The 16,727-nt window shown below is 54.5% G+C and overlaps 2 protein-coding genes and 1 pseudogene across 5 annotated transcripts in view; all 3 read left to right on the top strand.

The window, feature by feature from the left end:
* Positions 1 to 234, top strand: part of CACNG8 (calcium voltage-gated channel auxiliary subunit gamma 8) — a 22,221-nt gene extending 21,987 nt beyond the window's left edge. The window contains exon 6 of the mRNA XM_025365884.1: positions 1 to 234. This exon is cut by the window's left edge and continues 1 nt beyond it. Coding sequence (XP_025221669.1) covers positions 1 to 234 — 234 coding nt within the window.
* A 3,616-nt stretch (positions 235 to 3,850) lies between these two features.
* On the top strand, positions 3,851 to 7,903 carry LOC112611926 (annotated as a pseudogene). Its single transcript, XR_003116792.1, has 2 exons — positions 3,851 to 3,864; positions 7,236 to 7,903. The product of XR_003116792.1 is annotated as an uncharacterized LOC112611926 (transcript).
* A 1,604-nt stretch (positions 7,904 to 9,507) lies between these two features.
* Positions 9,508 to 16,727, top strand: part of CACNG6 (calcium voltage-gated channel auxiliary subunit gamma 6) — a 20,138-nt gene continuing 12,918 nt past the window's right edge. For 2 of the 3 annotated variants that reach the window (XM_025368610.1, XM_025368611.1), the window contains exons 1-2: positions 9,508 to 10,426; positions 15,424 to 15,498. In XM_025368610.1, coding sequence (XP_025224395.1) covers positions 10,093 to 10,426; positions 15,424 to 15,498 — 409 coding nt within the window. In that variant the 5' untranslated portion in view covers positions 9,508 to 10,092. The remainder of the gene's footprint in view (positions 10,427 to 15,423; positions 15,499 to 16,727) is intronic. The other variant, XM_025368612.1, reaches the window with a different exon arrangement.

Below are 16,727 nucleotides of genomic sequence, written 5' to 3' on the forward strand. Positions count from 1 at the left end.
GGCGGCGGCGGGGCGGGCGCCGAGCGGGACCGCGGGGGGGCGTCCGGCTTCCTCACGCTGCACAACGCCTTCCCCAAGGAGGCGGGCGGCGGCGTCACGGTCACGGTCACCGGGCCGCCCGCCGCGCCCGCGCCCGCGCCACCCGCGCCCGCCGCGCCCGCCCCCGGGACCCTGGCCAAGGAGGCCGCCGCCTCCAACACCAACACGCTCAACAGGAAAACCACGCCTGTGTAGGGCGCGGCGGGGGAGCCGAGGGGCGTGTCCGGGGCGCGTGCGCGGGCGCGCGTGCATCGAGGCTGCCGGGGTCGGGGGCGCCCCCGCTTTCCCCCGTGAGCGCGCTGGAGACTGCTGGGCCCGCCCCCCGCCCACCCTCCCCGCCCTCCTCCCCCTCCGAAGCAGGGACCCCGAGGGAGGGGGCAGGGGAGGGAGGGGGCTGCTGTGAGGGAGCGTCGTGTTTTATTTTTTTGTGGGCTCTATGGGGAGGGGGGAGGGCCATGGTGTTTTTTGCAGTTTCGAGATGTTTTCTTTTTCACGTTTTGCTGTGTGCATGGGGTGGCGGGGCGCGGGGAGGGGAGGGAGGGACTCCCAGCCCAGCCCAGCCCAACTCCTGGAGAGGAGCCCATAATACACACATACATAGTTACACCCACAAACTATATATATGCCCTATATAAAGAGACACAGCTAAGGGACGCAGAAAGGCAGAAAGAAGGGTTGGACGCGGGCATTCATTCATTTTTTTCATTCATTATTCTACAAAGGCTTATTAAGCACCTACTGTGTACCAGGCACAGGTACATGAGAAGGCATTGGAGCAGGGGACACGAACGAGGCACAGAAAGGGCCTCCTCGTTCATTCATTACCGGCAATTTATTTGTGTGCCTTAAAAAGCTAGGCATTGTGCTCCGTGCTCAGCGTGCAGGAGGCAGGAAAACAGCCAGGGGTCCCGACATCTCATAGAGTAAACATCTTGTGCATGAGACAGGCATTAATCGATCATGTACATACACGATAAATTACAGTTAGGCTATAGGAGAAATGAGATGCTATGAAATGCTCCATCAACGGAGCCTAACCCAGTTGTGAGGAAGAGATTTCAGTGGACAGTGAAAGGATGAGAAGAAGCCAGCAGGGCAGAGCTGGGGTGGAGTGTGGCAGGCAGAGCAGCACTTGCAAAGGCCCGGGGGGCAGGAAGGAGCTTGCAGCGAGGGCTGAAGGGTAGTGAGGCAGGTGAGCAGGGACCAAGGTGAGGCTGGAGACGCAGACAGGGCCAGATTGTGCAGGTACTCATAGGCCAGGAGTTTAGATTTTATTCTAGGGATGGTGAGGGCCATGGAATGGGTTTAAGCAGGACCCTAATGTGAATGGTGTACAAAGGGAAGACAGGAACTCGGAGACAAGAGTAAGAGGTGGAGATATGCTGAAATACAGCATAAAACATGGGCACTGGCCCTTGGAGCTCACACTCTTGTGGGAGGAAGCACATAATTACACAAATAGTGAAGCATAGACATGGTGTCTGGTGTGCAGGAGAAGCCCTGGGGCTTACAGACTCATGTGTCTGTCACTCATTCATTCAGCCACTCGCCCGTTGCCATTTTTGGCCATCTGCTAAGGTACTGGGAAGTGTTAGGATCCAGGTACCCAGGGGTGAAACAGACTCTAGCCCTGCTCTCAAGCAGTTTATTGTCATCAAACACCGCCATCCAGGCAGGGCAATTGGTGCTGGAATGGGAACCACAGTGGGTACCGTGGCACACAGTGGACAGAGTGACCAACTGCTAGGAGTGGGCAGCACTCGGAGGGGGCTTTGTGGAAAATATGATGCCCATTCTGGGTCTTAAAGAGATGAGTGGGCATCTTCCGGGTGATGAAGGGCGTGAAAAAGGCTTGTGGGGCCAAAGAACAACTTGGGTAAAAACCGGGGGAAGCGAACAAGCATGACGTATTGGGGTCAGTGCTGATAGTTCTGGGATGCTGATGTACAAGGTGGGGCTGGGAGATGAGGCCGGGAAAGTAGCCACAAGCCAGAGTGTAAAGGTACCAGTGTGGCCGGGTACGGTGACTCATGCCAAAATCCCAGCACTTTGGGAGGCTGAGGCTGGAGTATCACTTGAGCCCAGGAGTTTGAGACCAGCCTGGGCAACATGGCAAAACCCTGTCTCTACAAAACATTAAAAAAAAAAAGGCCGGGCGCGGTGGCTCAAGCCTGTAATCCCAGCACTTTGGGAGGCCGAGACGGGCGGATCACGAGGTCAGGAGATCGAGACCATCCCGGCTAACACGGTGAAACCCCGTCTCTACTAAAATACAAAAAAGAAAATTAGCCGGGCGAGGTGGCGGGCGCCTGTACTCCCAGCTACTCGGGAGGCTGAGGCAGGAGAATGGCGTGAACCCGGGAGGCGGGGCTTGCAGTGAGCTGAGATCCGGCCACTGCACTCCAGCCTGGGCAACAGAGCCAGACTCCGTCTCAAAAAAAAAAAAAAAAAATAGCCGGGCGTGGTGGAGCACACCTGGGGTCACAGCTACTCGGGAGGCTGAGGGAGGAGGATCACTTGAATCCAAGAGTTCGAGGCTGCAGTGAGCTAGGATTGTGGCACTACACTCCAGCCCGAGCAACAGAGTGAGACCCTGTCTCAGAACAAAAGAGAAAAAGGTGCCTGAGTTCCAGGCAGAGGGATTGAGGCTTTATTCTAAGGATGGTGAGAGAGGATGATAGTTGAGCTGGGGCAAGGACTGGGGGGTGGAGAGGAGGGGATGAGTTTGAAGTTCACTGAGAAGGCAGAGGGGACAGTGCTCAGTGGGCTTCCCTTCCATAGTTGCTCAGCAAGTACTTCCTAAGGACTCCCCTGAGGCCTTGTGCTGGGCAGTGCTGGGAGTGTCGAGGTGGTTTTTATCTTGCCCTGCTCTCAAGGGGCTCCCAGTCTGGTGGGAAAACAGGCACAGACGCAGCATGAGGAGGGCATGGCAGCAGTGGTGCCGTGCTGCCAGGGGCTCTGCGTGCCCTTATCTTGAGCATATAGGGCTGTGGAAGGGTACAGATCACAGCTGAGTGTTCAGAATTTCTCTCCGAGGCCTGTGTGGAAGGACCAGGAAGAGACACTGAAGGTCAAGGTCTCTAGGAAGAATTCTGCCAAGGCGGTTTCCGGAAGAGATGCTGGGAAACGTAGGAAAAGGAATACAAATTAGTGAGACGGCGAAGTGCTGAGTGAGAGAGAAGGATAGGTGGAGAGAAGAGGGATGCCGGAGCGGGTGTTAAAAGGGACAGATCTGGCTGGGTGCAGTGGCTCCTAATCCCAGCACTTTGGGAGGCTGAGGCAGGTGGATGAGGCAGGCGGATTAAGCTCAGGAGTTCCAGACCAGCCAACATATTGAGATCTTGTCTCCATAAAAATTAGCCGAGTGTAGTGGTGCATGCCTGTAGTCCCGGCTACTCAGGAGGCTGAGGCGAAAGGATTTCACTTGGGCCTGGGAGGGTGAGACTGCAGTGACCCATGATGGCACCACTGTACTCCAGCCTGGGCGAAAGAGCAAGACTCTGTCTCAAAAAAAAGAAAAGAAAAAAGAGACAGCAAATATTTGCTGGAAGAGGGAGAGAGAATGAACTGGTTAGGGGAGAGTGGGTTCTAGAGTCCGAAGGCCAAACAAAACGAGAATGAGGTGGAGGGTGGGCACGAGGAAGAGCAAGATGGGGAGGGAGGGGGAGGGAAGGAGAGACCAAAACTAGTAGTCACAGACAGAGAAAAAGTCAAAGCCAGGAAGGTGATACAGAGAAGAGAGAAGAGGAGAGAGACTGACAGGTGCACAAATCAGAGAAGTCCCAGAGGTGACAAAAACACGACCACAGAGATGGTGATGGAGAGGTAAGCCGGAGACAGAGATTCGCACGAAAAGCAACACGGAGACTCAGAAGCAAGCACAGCGTCAAGGAATGCTCCATTTCTGGTGTGTTGTTTTCCCAGTATTCAACAAATATTTGAGTGCCAACCTGTTCTAGACCCAATCTAGGCCCAGGGGATGTGGTGACAAATAGACGGACAAGGGCCTGCTCTCCTGATACTCACCGGAGAGATAAACACTAAATAATATCATTTCAGTAACCAAAAAGTGCTTTAAAAATTAAGCAGAGGGCCGGGTGCAGCGGCTCACCCCTGTAATCCCAGCACTTTGGGAGGCCGAGGCTGGTGGATCACTTGAGGTCAGGAGTTTGAGACCAGCCTGGTCGACATGGTGAAACTCCATCTCTGCTAGAAAATAAATAAATAAATAAATTAGCCGGGTGTGGTGGTGTGCCTGTAGTCCCAGCTACTTGGGAGGCTGAGAAAGAAGAATCACTTGAACCCGCGAGGCACATGTTTCAGTAAGCCGAGATCGCGCCACTGCACTCCAGCCTGGGCGACAGTGAGTGGTAACAGAATGACAGAGCAAGGATGACTTTAGATGAGGTACTTGGAGAAGACCTTGTGGCAGAGGTCACAGAGGCGTGGATTGTGAGAAGGAAAGAGAGGTAAGAAAGTCTGGGGTCCAGGCATTCTGTCCACCGGAAGCAGCCCCAAAGCCCGGAAGAGTAGCAGGTCTTCAAGGGGGCCGGTGCGGTGAGCAGATCCATGACAGGACAGAGGCCCAGGGTAGGGGCTGATCAGTTAGGGCCTTGGATGCCTGGGAAGAAATCTGAATTTTATTCTAGAGCTGATGGGAAGTCCTTGGAGGGTGTTGAGCACAGGCATGCCATGATCATATTTTTATTTATTTATTTATATTTATTTTGAAAAAGAGTCTTGCTCTGTCTCAGGCTGGAGTCCAGTGGGCCGATCTCGGCTCACTGCCAACCTCCGCCTCCCGAGTTCAAGTGATTCTCCTGCCTCAGCCTCCTGAGTGGCTGGGATTACAGGCATGTGCCACCACGCCCGGCTAATGTTTTTGTATTTTTAGTAGAGACGGGATTTCACCATGTTGGCCAAGCCAATCTCAAATTTCCGGCTTCAAACGATCCACCTGCCTCGGCCTCCCAAAATGCTGGGATTATAGGCGTGAGCCACTGCGCCCGGCCTCCTATTTTAATGAGCAGAGTTACATTGCTGGGCTGAGCATACGTAGACTTCAGGAGTCAAAGTGGAAGGAAGGAGGTAGCCGGCTGTTGCTTTCCTCTGGTTAAGGCTGCTGGAGGCCTGGACCAAGGTGCAGTTAGTGGGATAGAGGAAGTGGAAGAAGGCATGGGATTTTGGAGGCAGAGCCTGCAGTGGTGGTGAACTGGATGTCATAGAGGAGGGAAGGAGAAGGAACCAGGAAGAGAAGAACTCTTGGAATTGGGCATGCGCATCTCTGATGGGCGCCGATGAGGATTGTTACCAGGAACGGGGAGACTGGGATCAGGAAAGCGGCTTTGGGAGGGAGAAACCAAGGCTTCTCTTTTGGATGTGTCAAGATAGAGATGCCTTTGAGAAATCCGAGTTGGGGTATCAAATAGCCGGTAGGATATGTGAGACTGGAGTCTGGGGGAAAGAGAGGTCATGGCTCAAAAATGTAAGTTTTGGAAACGTCAACATATAGGGGACATTTAAAGCCACAGGACTGGGTGATGTGGCCTAGCAGGTGGGTGAGGACAGAGAAATGACCCTGGCCAGAGCCTTGGGGACATCTACATCTTGAGGAGAAGGGGATGTAGCAAAGCGAGCTTAGGAGTGATCTCGAGGTGGGCTGAAACCAGGAGGGTCACAGAGGGCAAATGCACCTTTGTGTTTCAAGAAGGGAAGGAGACAGCCGGCTGTGCCAAGGGCTGCTGAGAATCGGAGAAGGATCTAGAAAGCGGAGTGACCATGAGGTTTGATGACATGGATGGGGTTGGTGATCTTGACAAGATGTCAGTTCAGTGCAGTGGTGGGGACGGAAGCCCTGCTGGAGTGGAGGGGAGAGAGAATTTGGGGGGAAGACAGAAGGAACGGGAATTCAGGCAATTTTGTGTGTTTGTGTGTGTGTGTGTAACTGACACAAAGGCCAGGTGCGATGGCTCACGTGTGTAATCCCAGCACTTTGGGAGGCCGAAGTGGGTGGATCACTTGAGGTCAGGAGTTCGAGACCAGCCTGGTCAATATGGTGAAACCCGGTCTCTACTAAAAATACAGAAATTAACCAGGCGCGGTGGTGCACGCCTGTAATTCCAGCTACTTGAGAGGCCGAAGCAGGAGAATCGCTTGGGCCTGGGAGGTAGAGGTTGCAGTGAGCCAAGATCACACCACTGTACTCTAGCCTGGGTGACAGAGCAAGACTCTGTCTCAAAAAAAGAAAAAGAGCAAAAAAAAAAAAGACACTGAAAGGAAATAGGGAGACATGCAGACAGGGAGATGGCAGGCAGAAAAATGCACCCTGCAATTAGCTGTCGTAGCAGGCAGGAGCAAGAGAGATGGGGAGGCCCAGGGTCAGGAGGGGAAGATGAATTCAGGGGGCAGGGAAGAGGGGATGCTGTCAGCTAGCCTCTGGCAGATTCCCTAGCCAGGGCTGCTCTGCCCGGCTCCTGTCTCTTGCTGCTGTCAGCGCCGGGCACACTCTGGGATTCCCCCTACAGACCCGGTCAAGACCTAGCGAGCTGAAGGGGAAGAACAGGCTTTCATCATTCATTTTCAGAAATAAACATTCATTCAGTTCTTGGAAATACTTCCTGGTGAGGCATGGTGGCTCATGCCTGTCATCCCAGCACTTTGGGAGGCCAAGACAGGAGGATTGCTTGAGGCTTGGCGTTTGAGACCAGCCTGGGCAATATAGTGAGGCCCCATCTCTACAAAAATAAAAAAATAGCTGCAGTGTGGTAGCTCACGCCTGTAGTCCTAAATACTCGGGAGGCTGAGGCGGGAGGATTGCTTGAGCCCAGGAGTTTAAGGTTGCAGTGAGCTATGATTGCACCATTGCACTTCAGGCTGGGCCACAGAGCAAGACCCTGTCTCAGAAAAAAAAAAAAAAAAAAAAGAGGAAGGAAGGAAGAAGGAGTCAAAGAAATAAAGTCAAAGACGAGAAGGTGATACAGAGAAGAGAGAAAAGGAGGAGGAGAGAGACTGACAGGTACACAAATCAGAGAAGTGCCAGAGGTAACAAAACACAATCACAGAGGCAGGGAGAGGTAAGCTGGAGAAAGACTCAGAGATTCGCACAAAAAGCAACGTGGAGACTCAGAAGCATACACAGTGTCAAGGGATGATCAATAAAAAGAAAAAAATATTTCCTGAGGACTTCCAAGTACCAGGCCCTGCGATCTCAGAGCCACTTCTGTCCCATCTCTGCCCTTGGAGGGGGAACAGGTAGTCCAGACAATTAGAGGACAGAGGGGGCTGTGTTCTGACGGGGCCACGCAGGCATTGAGGAAACACAGCGGGCCCCTCCCCTGGCTGGGATGGGGATGCCTGTGTGCCATCATCTCACTCCATCTGCTCATTCCTTTGCTCATTCATCTATCCATTCATTCGAGTCACCTCATGCACATTTTCCAAGGCTGCCTGTGGCCTGGCCCTGTGCCGGGTAGAGCTGAGGATGCCAAGGTGAAGGTGAATTCCTCCTGTGCCTGGCCCCGGCCCCAGTCTGCTGGAAGAACCAGACACAGACAATCACGTTGCGGGGAAACGCGTGCTCCATCGGAAACGCCCAGAGCAGGGGGTGGGCAGAGGGGCCCAGCGTGCACCAGGGCCTTGCTCAGGTCGGCGCCAGGCCTGCCTGGAGCAGCCAACTGTGGGAGAAGGAGTCGGTGAAAGATGGGCCCCACCTGGGCCATGCACAGAAGGGCTGAGGGGTAGGGGGCGAGGGGTTGAAGATCAGGCCCTGCCGCCATGCCACACGGCTGTCCTCTGTCCCTGCCCCTGGGGGAGCTGAAACTGCATGGAAGGTCCTCCAGGGGTGCCCCGTCTAATAAACTCGATGAAGAGGAGTGCCACCGTCATTCTGTGTCCCTGACAGCCGGTCCCCGCTGAGGCCTGTGCTTTCTCCAACATGGGAATCAGTCCTTCTATCCTTCAAGACCCAGGGTTCTGGCCTCAGTCTCCTCCTCCAGGTCCAGGAGTCTGGGTCTGCCAACCCCTTGACCAGGAGTCCAGGCCCCAGCCCCTCCTCCCTCAGACTCAGGAATCCAGGCCCCCAGACTCTCCTCCCTCTGACCCAGGAGTCCAGGCCCCCAGACTCTCCTCCCTCTGACCCAGGAGTCCAGGCCCAGCCCCTCCTCCCTCAGACCCAGGAGTCCAGGCCCCCAGCTCCCTCCTCCCTCAGACCCAGGAGTCCAGGCCCCCAGCCCCTCCCTCAGACCCAGGAGTCCAGGCCCCCAGCTCCCTCCTCCCTCAGACCCAGGAGTCCAGGCCCCCAGCTCCCACCTCCCTCAGACCCAGGAGCCCAGGACCCAGGAGACCGGGTTCCTCTCCTCTGAGATCCAGGATTCTGGGTACTCAGGCCTCCTTCCTCTGCCACTCAGAAGTTAGAGTACCGAGGCTTCTTCTCCCTCAGAGACCCAAGACTCCTGGCCTCAGTCCCTCCTCCCTGAGACCCGGGGTCCTGCCTCCATCTCTCCTCCCCGTAACCCCAGTCAGGCCTGCTGCCCCGTCTGTCTCCTGCTGCCTGGGAGATTGGGGAGCTGGGACTCAGCGCCGCTCTTGCCCCTTAGTGAAATGAAAGTCCCATCAGGCTCGTCCCCTTCCTCCCCGGGCGGCTTCCCTCCCCCCTTCCTCGTCCCCTTAAAATACCCGGGATCCCTATGGCAACAGGCGCCGGGCGACAGGTGCGGGTGTTATTTACGGGTCAAGCCCGAAATAGCCCTGAGGGTGGAGGGTAGAGGGTGCAGAGTTGGGGGTGGGCGGGTGGGGACGAGGCTGGGCGCGGGCGGAGGCCAGGCCGGTGGCGGTGGCGGGCACAGCCGGACGCTTCGGAGGCAGCGCGGAGCTGGGGTCGGCGCGGGGCCGAGGCAGGAGAGCGACAGGGGCCCCTGCTCGGGAGTCGGGGGTGGGAGCCCCGAGGGGGAGCCCTAGCCTGGAGCTGAGCCTGGCGCGGACCCGACCGGGAAGGCCCTGGGAGCCCGGGGGAGGGAGGCGGACTGATCCCGAAGGGGCGCAGCGTCTCTTTCGGGTCGCGGTTGGCCTTTGGACTCTGCGGGGACACAGTCCTGGTTTTCTGAGCCGCGGTGCGGACCACAGCCCCTTAGTGTGCGCTCCAGGGGGGACCCCGGGTCCCCTCCGCCCCAGCCCTCTTGGAGGCCCAGCAGCCTCCGTCTCTGGACTCCACTCTGTCTTCCAGCCACCGGCCCCTTTCCCAGGCTCGGTAGAGACCTCTAATCTTTCCTGAATGGCAGGGGACACCCCCCTCCCCTTTTCCTGAATTCCAGCGGGGCCCAGTCCTCCTCTGAGCTCCAGCCGGGGCTCTGCTCTTCTCCTTCTGTGGGTGCCGGGGTCCCACCGCCTCTCTGAGACCAGGAGGGAATTCCGACCTCCCCTTAGGAGCTTCCCGGGACCCCAGGTCTTCCTTTTCCGAATCCCAGAGGGTCCCCAAGTCCTCTCTTCTCAAACTCTGAGCCCAAGGGTACCCCGGCCACATCTCCTCCAAACACACAGAGGACTCCAGGTCCCTTCCTGAGTACCCCAAACTCTTAGCCCTACTGGGGTGCTCAGATCTCTCAGGAAAACCGGTTTCCCTTTTGTCAGCCCCCCAGCGGGGACGCCAAAGCAGCGCCTCGGAGCTGCAGGGAGCTTCAGCGGACACCAGTTCTCATTCCTCTGGAGTTCTTGGGGGGGACCCCCTCCTGGGAACCCAGATTCTATCTCTAAGCCTCGGGGCGGGGGCCTTGCTTTTCCTCTGGGCCCCATCCTCTTTGCCAAGTTCTTGAGGGCAACCTAGACCCTCCTCTGAACCCCAGAGGCTTCCCCAGCCCCGGGGATCTTTTTCTTCTCTCTGAACCCCAGAAGCAATCTCGACTTTCCCATTTGAGGTTCCAGAGAGGACTCCCTCTTTCATACCCAGGGGAAACTGAGTCCCTCACCCCCTTCGAGACCCCAGGCCGCTCCTCGCTTCCGCCCCTCGAGGCCCCTCCTCGGCTCTGCCTCCTCCCTCTTCTCCACCCCACCGGCCATAAGATGATGATGTGGTCCAACTTCTTCCTGCAAGAGGAGAACCGGCGGCGGGGGGCCGCGGGCCGGCGGCGGGCGCACGGACGGTGCAGGTCGGGGCTGACGCCTGAGCGCGAGGGGAAGGTGAAGCTGGCGCTGCTGCTGGCCGCCGTGGGCGCCACGCTGGCGGTGCTGTCCGTGGGCACCGAGTTCTGGGTGGAGCTCAACACCTACAAGGCCAACGGCAGCGCCGTGTGCGAAGCGGCCCACCTGGGGCTGTGGAAGGTGTGCACCAAGCGGCTGTGGCAGGCGGACGTGCCCGCGGACAGGGACACCTGCGGCCCCGCGGAGCTGCCCGGAGGTGAGCAGCCGCCGCCCCGAGCCCAGGGCTTGCGTCCCGTGGACAGGGAGGGAGAGGGGCCCGTGTCCGTGGAGAAAACCCGCCCCAGGGACGAAAGCCTGAGCCCGGAGGAGAGAGCTTGTATCCCTGTAAGCGCCAGTGCCCACATCGTCCTCTGCTCCCGGAAACTGCTGAGAGAGAGCCCCCAGACATGGCCTAGGTCCCTCACTGGCCTACCCCCAGAGAACCTGTGCCTTAGAGCTTGCTTTCCTGCTACAGACTGTACCCCAAGACCAGAATGTACCTCCAAAGAGTCTATGCCCCCAGGCCATCCTGTACCCGCAGACCAGGCTGTGACCTGAGACCCCCCAGATGAGACTGTACCCCTATTCTACGCTTCTAAAGAGAGCTTGTGTCCCTGCCTACAGCCTGTGCCCCAAGACCATCCTGTACCCCGACTATCCTATACCCCCAGATCAGCGTGGGTCTCCAGCTACAGTTTCCACCCCAGACTAACATGCACCCCTAGACCAGTCTATACCCCGAGACCAGCCTGCATCCTTACACCAGCCTGTGCCCTCAGATCAGCCTGCACCTCCACACCAGGCTATGGTCCCAGATCATTCTATGACCCCCAAAGCCCCTGACCCCACACAGCCAATGTTCTTAGGCATCGCTGGGTCCCCCCAGACCAGCCTATAGCTCCAGAGAGAGCCTGTGTCCCTAGAAAAACCTTGCCTGTGTCCCCAGACCCAGCCTGTGATTCCAGACACAGCTGGTGTCCTCAGACAGCCTGTGCCCACCCCAGCCTGCACCCTCTGCAAGTGCCTGCGCCCTGGAGACAGCCTGTGCCCACTCTGCATTGCCCACAGACAGCCTGTGCCCATGGAGAGACAGCCTGGGTTTCTGGTGTCAGCTTCCTCTTCCCAGCCTGGAGACAGCTTGCGCTCCCATCCTATGAGCCCTGGGGAGACAGACGCCCACCCCAAAGCAGGATCTATGCCTGTTCCCCACCTACTGCTTCCACCAAACCAAGCTCTCAGCAGACACCTCCCAACACCCAAGGGCAGACCTTGTTCCTTCCCTGCAATGTTCTTCACTTCCTGTCCTCTCGCCTCCAAATTTCCAGACTGTACATTTCAGCGTTTCTCATTTTCTCCGAGAGACACTCCCATACTCCCTCCTTTCCCAAATCATGGCTGTTTTATCCCTGGACATGGCAGAGAGCTGTCCCATACCTTCCTGACACGACAGGCCACGGCTTGTACTTATACCAGAGGGATATTCTATACCCCTGGGGAACTGGATGAAATCTCGTTCTACCTCCACTGACCCGTGGAAAATACCTGGCGCTCCTCAGAGTCTGTTTGGGCTGTCATATATTTGATCACCCATATGAGATCTCCAACACTCTTCAGTCTCCAAAGAAGGTGCTGTCATCCCAGTGACCCTCAAAGAATATGGCCTATTTTTCTGTGCTCCATTTGAGATTTCTCTTGTCCCTTACTTCTCCAGATGTGATACCTTATATGTGTAGAGTGCAAAATAGGATGTCCCAAGCCCTCGATAGGACATGGGGATGCCTGTCTGAGCTACCCACGTGGTGTCCAGATGGGCTACCCTTAATCATTTTATTTCTGCAGATGGGCTATCCCTGGCCCCTCGGGGTCTCATCAAGGATGATCCCAAACTTTTGCAAAATGGGAGGCCCCAGTAATAAGAATATTAGATGCTGATGTAATGCCTGGTTCTGATCTCAGTGTTTTATGTACATTAACTCATTAAGCGTCATAGCTAGCCTATGAGTCGTTATTAGCACTTCCATTCTAGGGAAGAGAAAAATGAGGAGCCAGAAATCTCGGTGGCTCGGTCTATGCACCCAGGCTAGTCAGATGGAATTTGAAGCTCGGTTGCCTCTCTTCTCAACAACTGCATTATATCACATCTCACTAGTCCAGCAAGAGATCCCAGAGGTCGTGGGGCAATGGAGGGGGTGACCCATCCCTTCTCACCACACTGTCTGGGGTTCCTCACATCCCTCGCCGTCCCCTCCATTGATCAGAAAGGATGTCAGTCTTCTAACAGGGCCATTAACATCATCTCATAAACCCAACCCCTCAGAGGACATCTCACAATCTTCATTATCTCAGAGAAATATCTCACACTTACCACTGCCCATCAAAAGCCATCCCCAGCTCCGCTGGCTGCAAGTGCAAAATGTGGGGGCGACCCTTCCCCTGTGCTTTTCCGGATGGTATATGTCATAGTTTGGAGTAGTCAAGAGTCGGGATGTTCTAAACTATTCATAGCCAAAAGAGGATGCCAGGCACCCTACATTGTCCCAGAAGGGCCATCACACTTCCCTTGTGGATGTAGACCACCATGTTCCCTGCAATGACTGCTTCAGAGAGCACCTGCACCCTTTGCTCAGTGACGGGAAGCATCCTTTACCTTTTTTTTTTTTTTTTTTTTGAGATGGAGTTTTGCTCTTGTTGCCCCGGCTGGAGTGCAATGGCGCAATCTCGGCTCACTGCAACCTCTGCCTCCCAGGTTCAAGCAATTCTCCTGCCTCCGTCTCCCAAGTAGCTGAGATTACAGGCGTGTGCCACAACATCCGGCTAATTTTTGTATTCTTAGTAGAGACGGGGTTTCACCATGTTGACCAGGCTGGTCTTGAACTCCTGACCTCAGGTGATCCGCCCACCTTGGCCTCCCAAAGTGCTGGAATTACAGGCGTGAGCCACCGCGCCCAGCCCAGCATCCTTTACCTCATGCTGCTGCGTAAGAACTCACACATCCCACTCCTCCTAGCCGGACATCTCACCCCTTCTCCTCCCCTCAGGGTACTTGGGGAGCTCCCACACCACCTCACCTGATGCAGGAATTGATTTCTTGTCCCTTCATATCCTTCTTCAAATTGAAAAGTTCATTTTTTCATGTTCATGGACTGCCTGGTCCCTCTTCTATGGCCTTTACTCCTATTATTCTCGACGTCTCTTCTCCCTTTCTGTGCCTCAGTTTCCCCATCTATAGAATAAGAGAGTAGGTCAGACTAGGTGAATTCTGAGAGAATTTCTAGGTCTAAAATGCACTTTAGAAAGTGCTCCCCTCCCTTCCTTTCTTCATTTCTCCTTTCTTCTCTCCCTTTCTTCCTTTTTCTGTCTTTTTTAACTTAAAATTTCTCTCTTTTTTTTTTTTGGAGATATAGTCTTGCTCTGTCACCCACGCTGGATTGCAGTGGTGCCATCTCGGCTCACTACAACCTTCGCCTCCTGGGTTCAAGCGATTCTTCTGCCTCAACCTCCTGAGTAGCTGGGATTACAGGTGCACGCCACTACGCCCAGCTAATTTTTGTACTTTTAGTAGAGATGGGGTTTCACCATGTTGACCAGGCTGGTCTCGAACTCCTGACCTCAAGAGATCTGCCTGTCTTGGCCTCCCAATGCGTTGGGATTGCAGGCATGAACCATCGCGCCCGGCCCTGTGCTTTGTATTATATTATTTTTTTCCTCATTGTTTTCCAGCTCATCTCTTTAATGTGTGTGATATACACTCATAGATATGTATTTTGATTTGGGAAATATATAGTATTAGCTTATATGTGTGTTTTACATAAATGAGATCATGCTATTGATTTTGTCTGATCTTTGGGATTTTTTTTTTTTTTTAGATGGGATCTCACTCTATCACCCAGACTGGAGTGCAGTGGTACAGTCTTGGCTCACTGCAACCTCTGCCTCCCAGGCTGAAGAGATCCTCCTACCTCAGCCTCCCGAGTAGCTGGGATTACAGGTGTGTGCTGCCACACCGAGCCAATTTTTTTAATTTTTGGTACTGATGGGGTTTCACCGTGTTGGCCAGGCTGGTCTCGAACTCCTGAGCTCAAGTGATTCTCCTGCCTCGGCCTCCCAAAGTCCAGGGATTACAGGTGTGAGCCATCTTGCCTGGTCTCAATTTTTGGCTTTTTAAATTAAATTATTAGTATTAATTATTATTGTTGTTTTGGTCGACACTGTTTCTCAAAATCTCCCCATCTTGCTTTAGGTTATTCTAGTTCATGGCTATGTGTACTGGAGAGATTTTCACAAGGAACATTTACTTGTCTGTTCCCCTATTCGATGGACACCTGGCTTGATTCTGACTCCATGTTACTTATAAACAGTGCTGCTGTAAACATTTGCATATATGTTCCTGTCTGTTTGGGTTTTTTTTTTCCTGGAGGCGTATCCTGCAATGAGATTGTTGAGCCACAGGCTATGAACATTCTTCATTTCATAAAGTACCTCAGAGTGCCTTCCCAAAAGACTAGGAGTACCCGTTCATACACGGTGTTTCCTCTTATCTTTTCAAATGCTTGATACGACCCTTTTAATGTTGGCCAATCTAATTGACGGAAAGTGGTGGCTCCCTGCCGATTCCAGCTGCCTCGCTCTGATCCCTGGTGAAGTGGGGCATCTCTTCATGGACTTGTGAGTTACCCAGGCTTCCTCTTCTGTGAATGACTATTCATACCCTCGGCCCATTGGTCAATTGGGTTCCCTCTCTCTTCTTGCTAATCCGCGGGAGCCCTTTGTGTGTTCTAGGTAGGAATCCTTCCTGAAACAGGAATCCTTTCTGAGTCTGTTAGCCTTCTGCTACTTGTATCTCGGTATCCTTTGTTGAATTAAGTAATTATTCATATGTAATCCCACTTGACCCTCAACAAACCCACACGAAGGGGCCAGGAAAGAGATTATTATCTCGTTTTAAAGAGGAAGAACTAGAGGCCCAGAGAGGCTAATGGCGCCCTCGGGGCCACAGGTCTGGGGCTCAGAGCCCTGGGTAGGAGTCCCAGCTCCTGGATGGCGCTGTGGTCGCAGGTGGCTTGCACACCTCTGGGCGTCATTTTTCTCCTCTGTGCATCAGGGATGCTGACGTCCAAGTTTTAGGCTCCCGTGGGCTGTGTGAAGTGTCCAGCCCTGAGTTTACACAAAGGACCTCACATCCTCATGCCTTTTTTCTCTCTCCTGCTTCCACAGAAGCAAACTGCACCTATTTTAAATTCTTCACCACGGGGGAGAATGCACGCATCTTTCAGAGAACCACAAAGAAAGGTGAGAACTTTTCATCCCCTGGTGGGTGACAGGTGGGGGAAATGCTGAGCATGCTGGAGGAGGTCTAAATAGAATTATCCCCTCCTCTGCTTTACCCCAGGGCGGGCCTTGTATCTATAATCTGTGGCTGTCTCCTGGGGAGTGCTGGCGGGAGAGTTAATGATGGGGACATGGTGCTCTAAAGAATCTAGAGAACTCTTTTTTTTTTTTTTTTTTGTGAGATGATGTCTTGCTCTGTTGCCCAGGCTGGAGTGCAGTGGCACAATCTTGGCTCACTGCAACCTCTGCCTCCCGGGTTCAAGTGATTCTCCTACCTCAGCCTCCCAAGTAGCTGGGACTACAGGTGCACGCCACCACGCCAGGCTAATTTTTGTATTTTTAGTAGAGATGGGGTTTCACCATGTTGACCAGGCTGGTCTTGAACTCCTGACCTCAGGTGATCCCTCTCCTCGGCCTCCCAAAGTGCTGGGATTACAGGTGTGAGCCACCACCCCCGGCCATGCCTAGAGCTCTTACCCCATCTCTGGCTATGCCACATGCTGTGTCACCCTGGGCAAGTCGCAGTCCCTCTCTGTGGGTAGCACCTGGACGTCTCACAAACGTGCATGCATCACGTGCTAACCACAGTGCTGGGCACTCCATCCGTAAGATCTCCAGTCCTCGCAGTAGCCCTGCAGGGCAGGGGGCTTTATCCTCCATCCTCCGGAAGTCCAGGAATGGCTACAATTATGTTTCCCAGGAAGTGGTAGAGGCGGAATCAGGATTCAGACCCAAATAATTCTGACTCTCAGGGAGCATGCTACTAAAGAACCTTCTGAGGAAAGGTGCGGTGGCTCACGCTGGTAATCCCAGCACTGTGGAGGCGGGCAGATCACTTGAGGTCAGGAGTTCGAGACCAGCCCGGCCAACATGGTGAAACCCTGTCTCTACTAAAAATACAAAAATTAGGTCGGGCACAGTGCCTCACGCCTGTAATCCCAGCACTTTGGAAGGCCGAGGCAGGCGGATCATGAGGTCAGGAGATCGAGACCATCCTGGCTAACACGGTGAAACCTCTGCTCTACTAAAAATACAAAAAATTAGCTGGGCATGGTGGCAGGCGCCTATAGTCCCAGCTACTCAGGAGGCTGAGGCAGGAGATGTGAACCCGGGAGGTGGAGCTTGCAGTGAGCCGAGATCGCACCACTGCACTCCAGCCTGGGTGACAGAGCAAGACTCCGTCTCAAAAA

The sequence above is a fragment of the Theropithecus gelada genome, chromosome 19 (genome assembly GCF_003255815.1).
Source record: "Theropithecus gelada isolate Dixy chromosome 19, Tgel_1.0, whole genome shotgun sequence".
In the NCBI taxonomy this organism is placed as follows: Eukaryota; Metazoa; Chordata; class Mammalia; order Primates; family Cercopithecidae; genus Theropithecus; species Theropithecus gelada.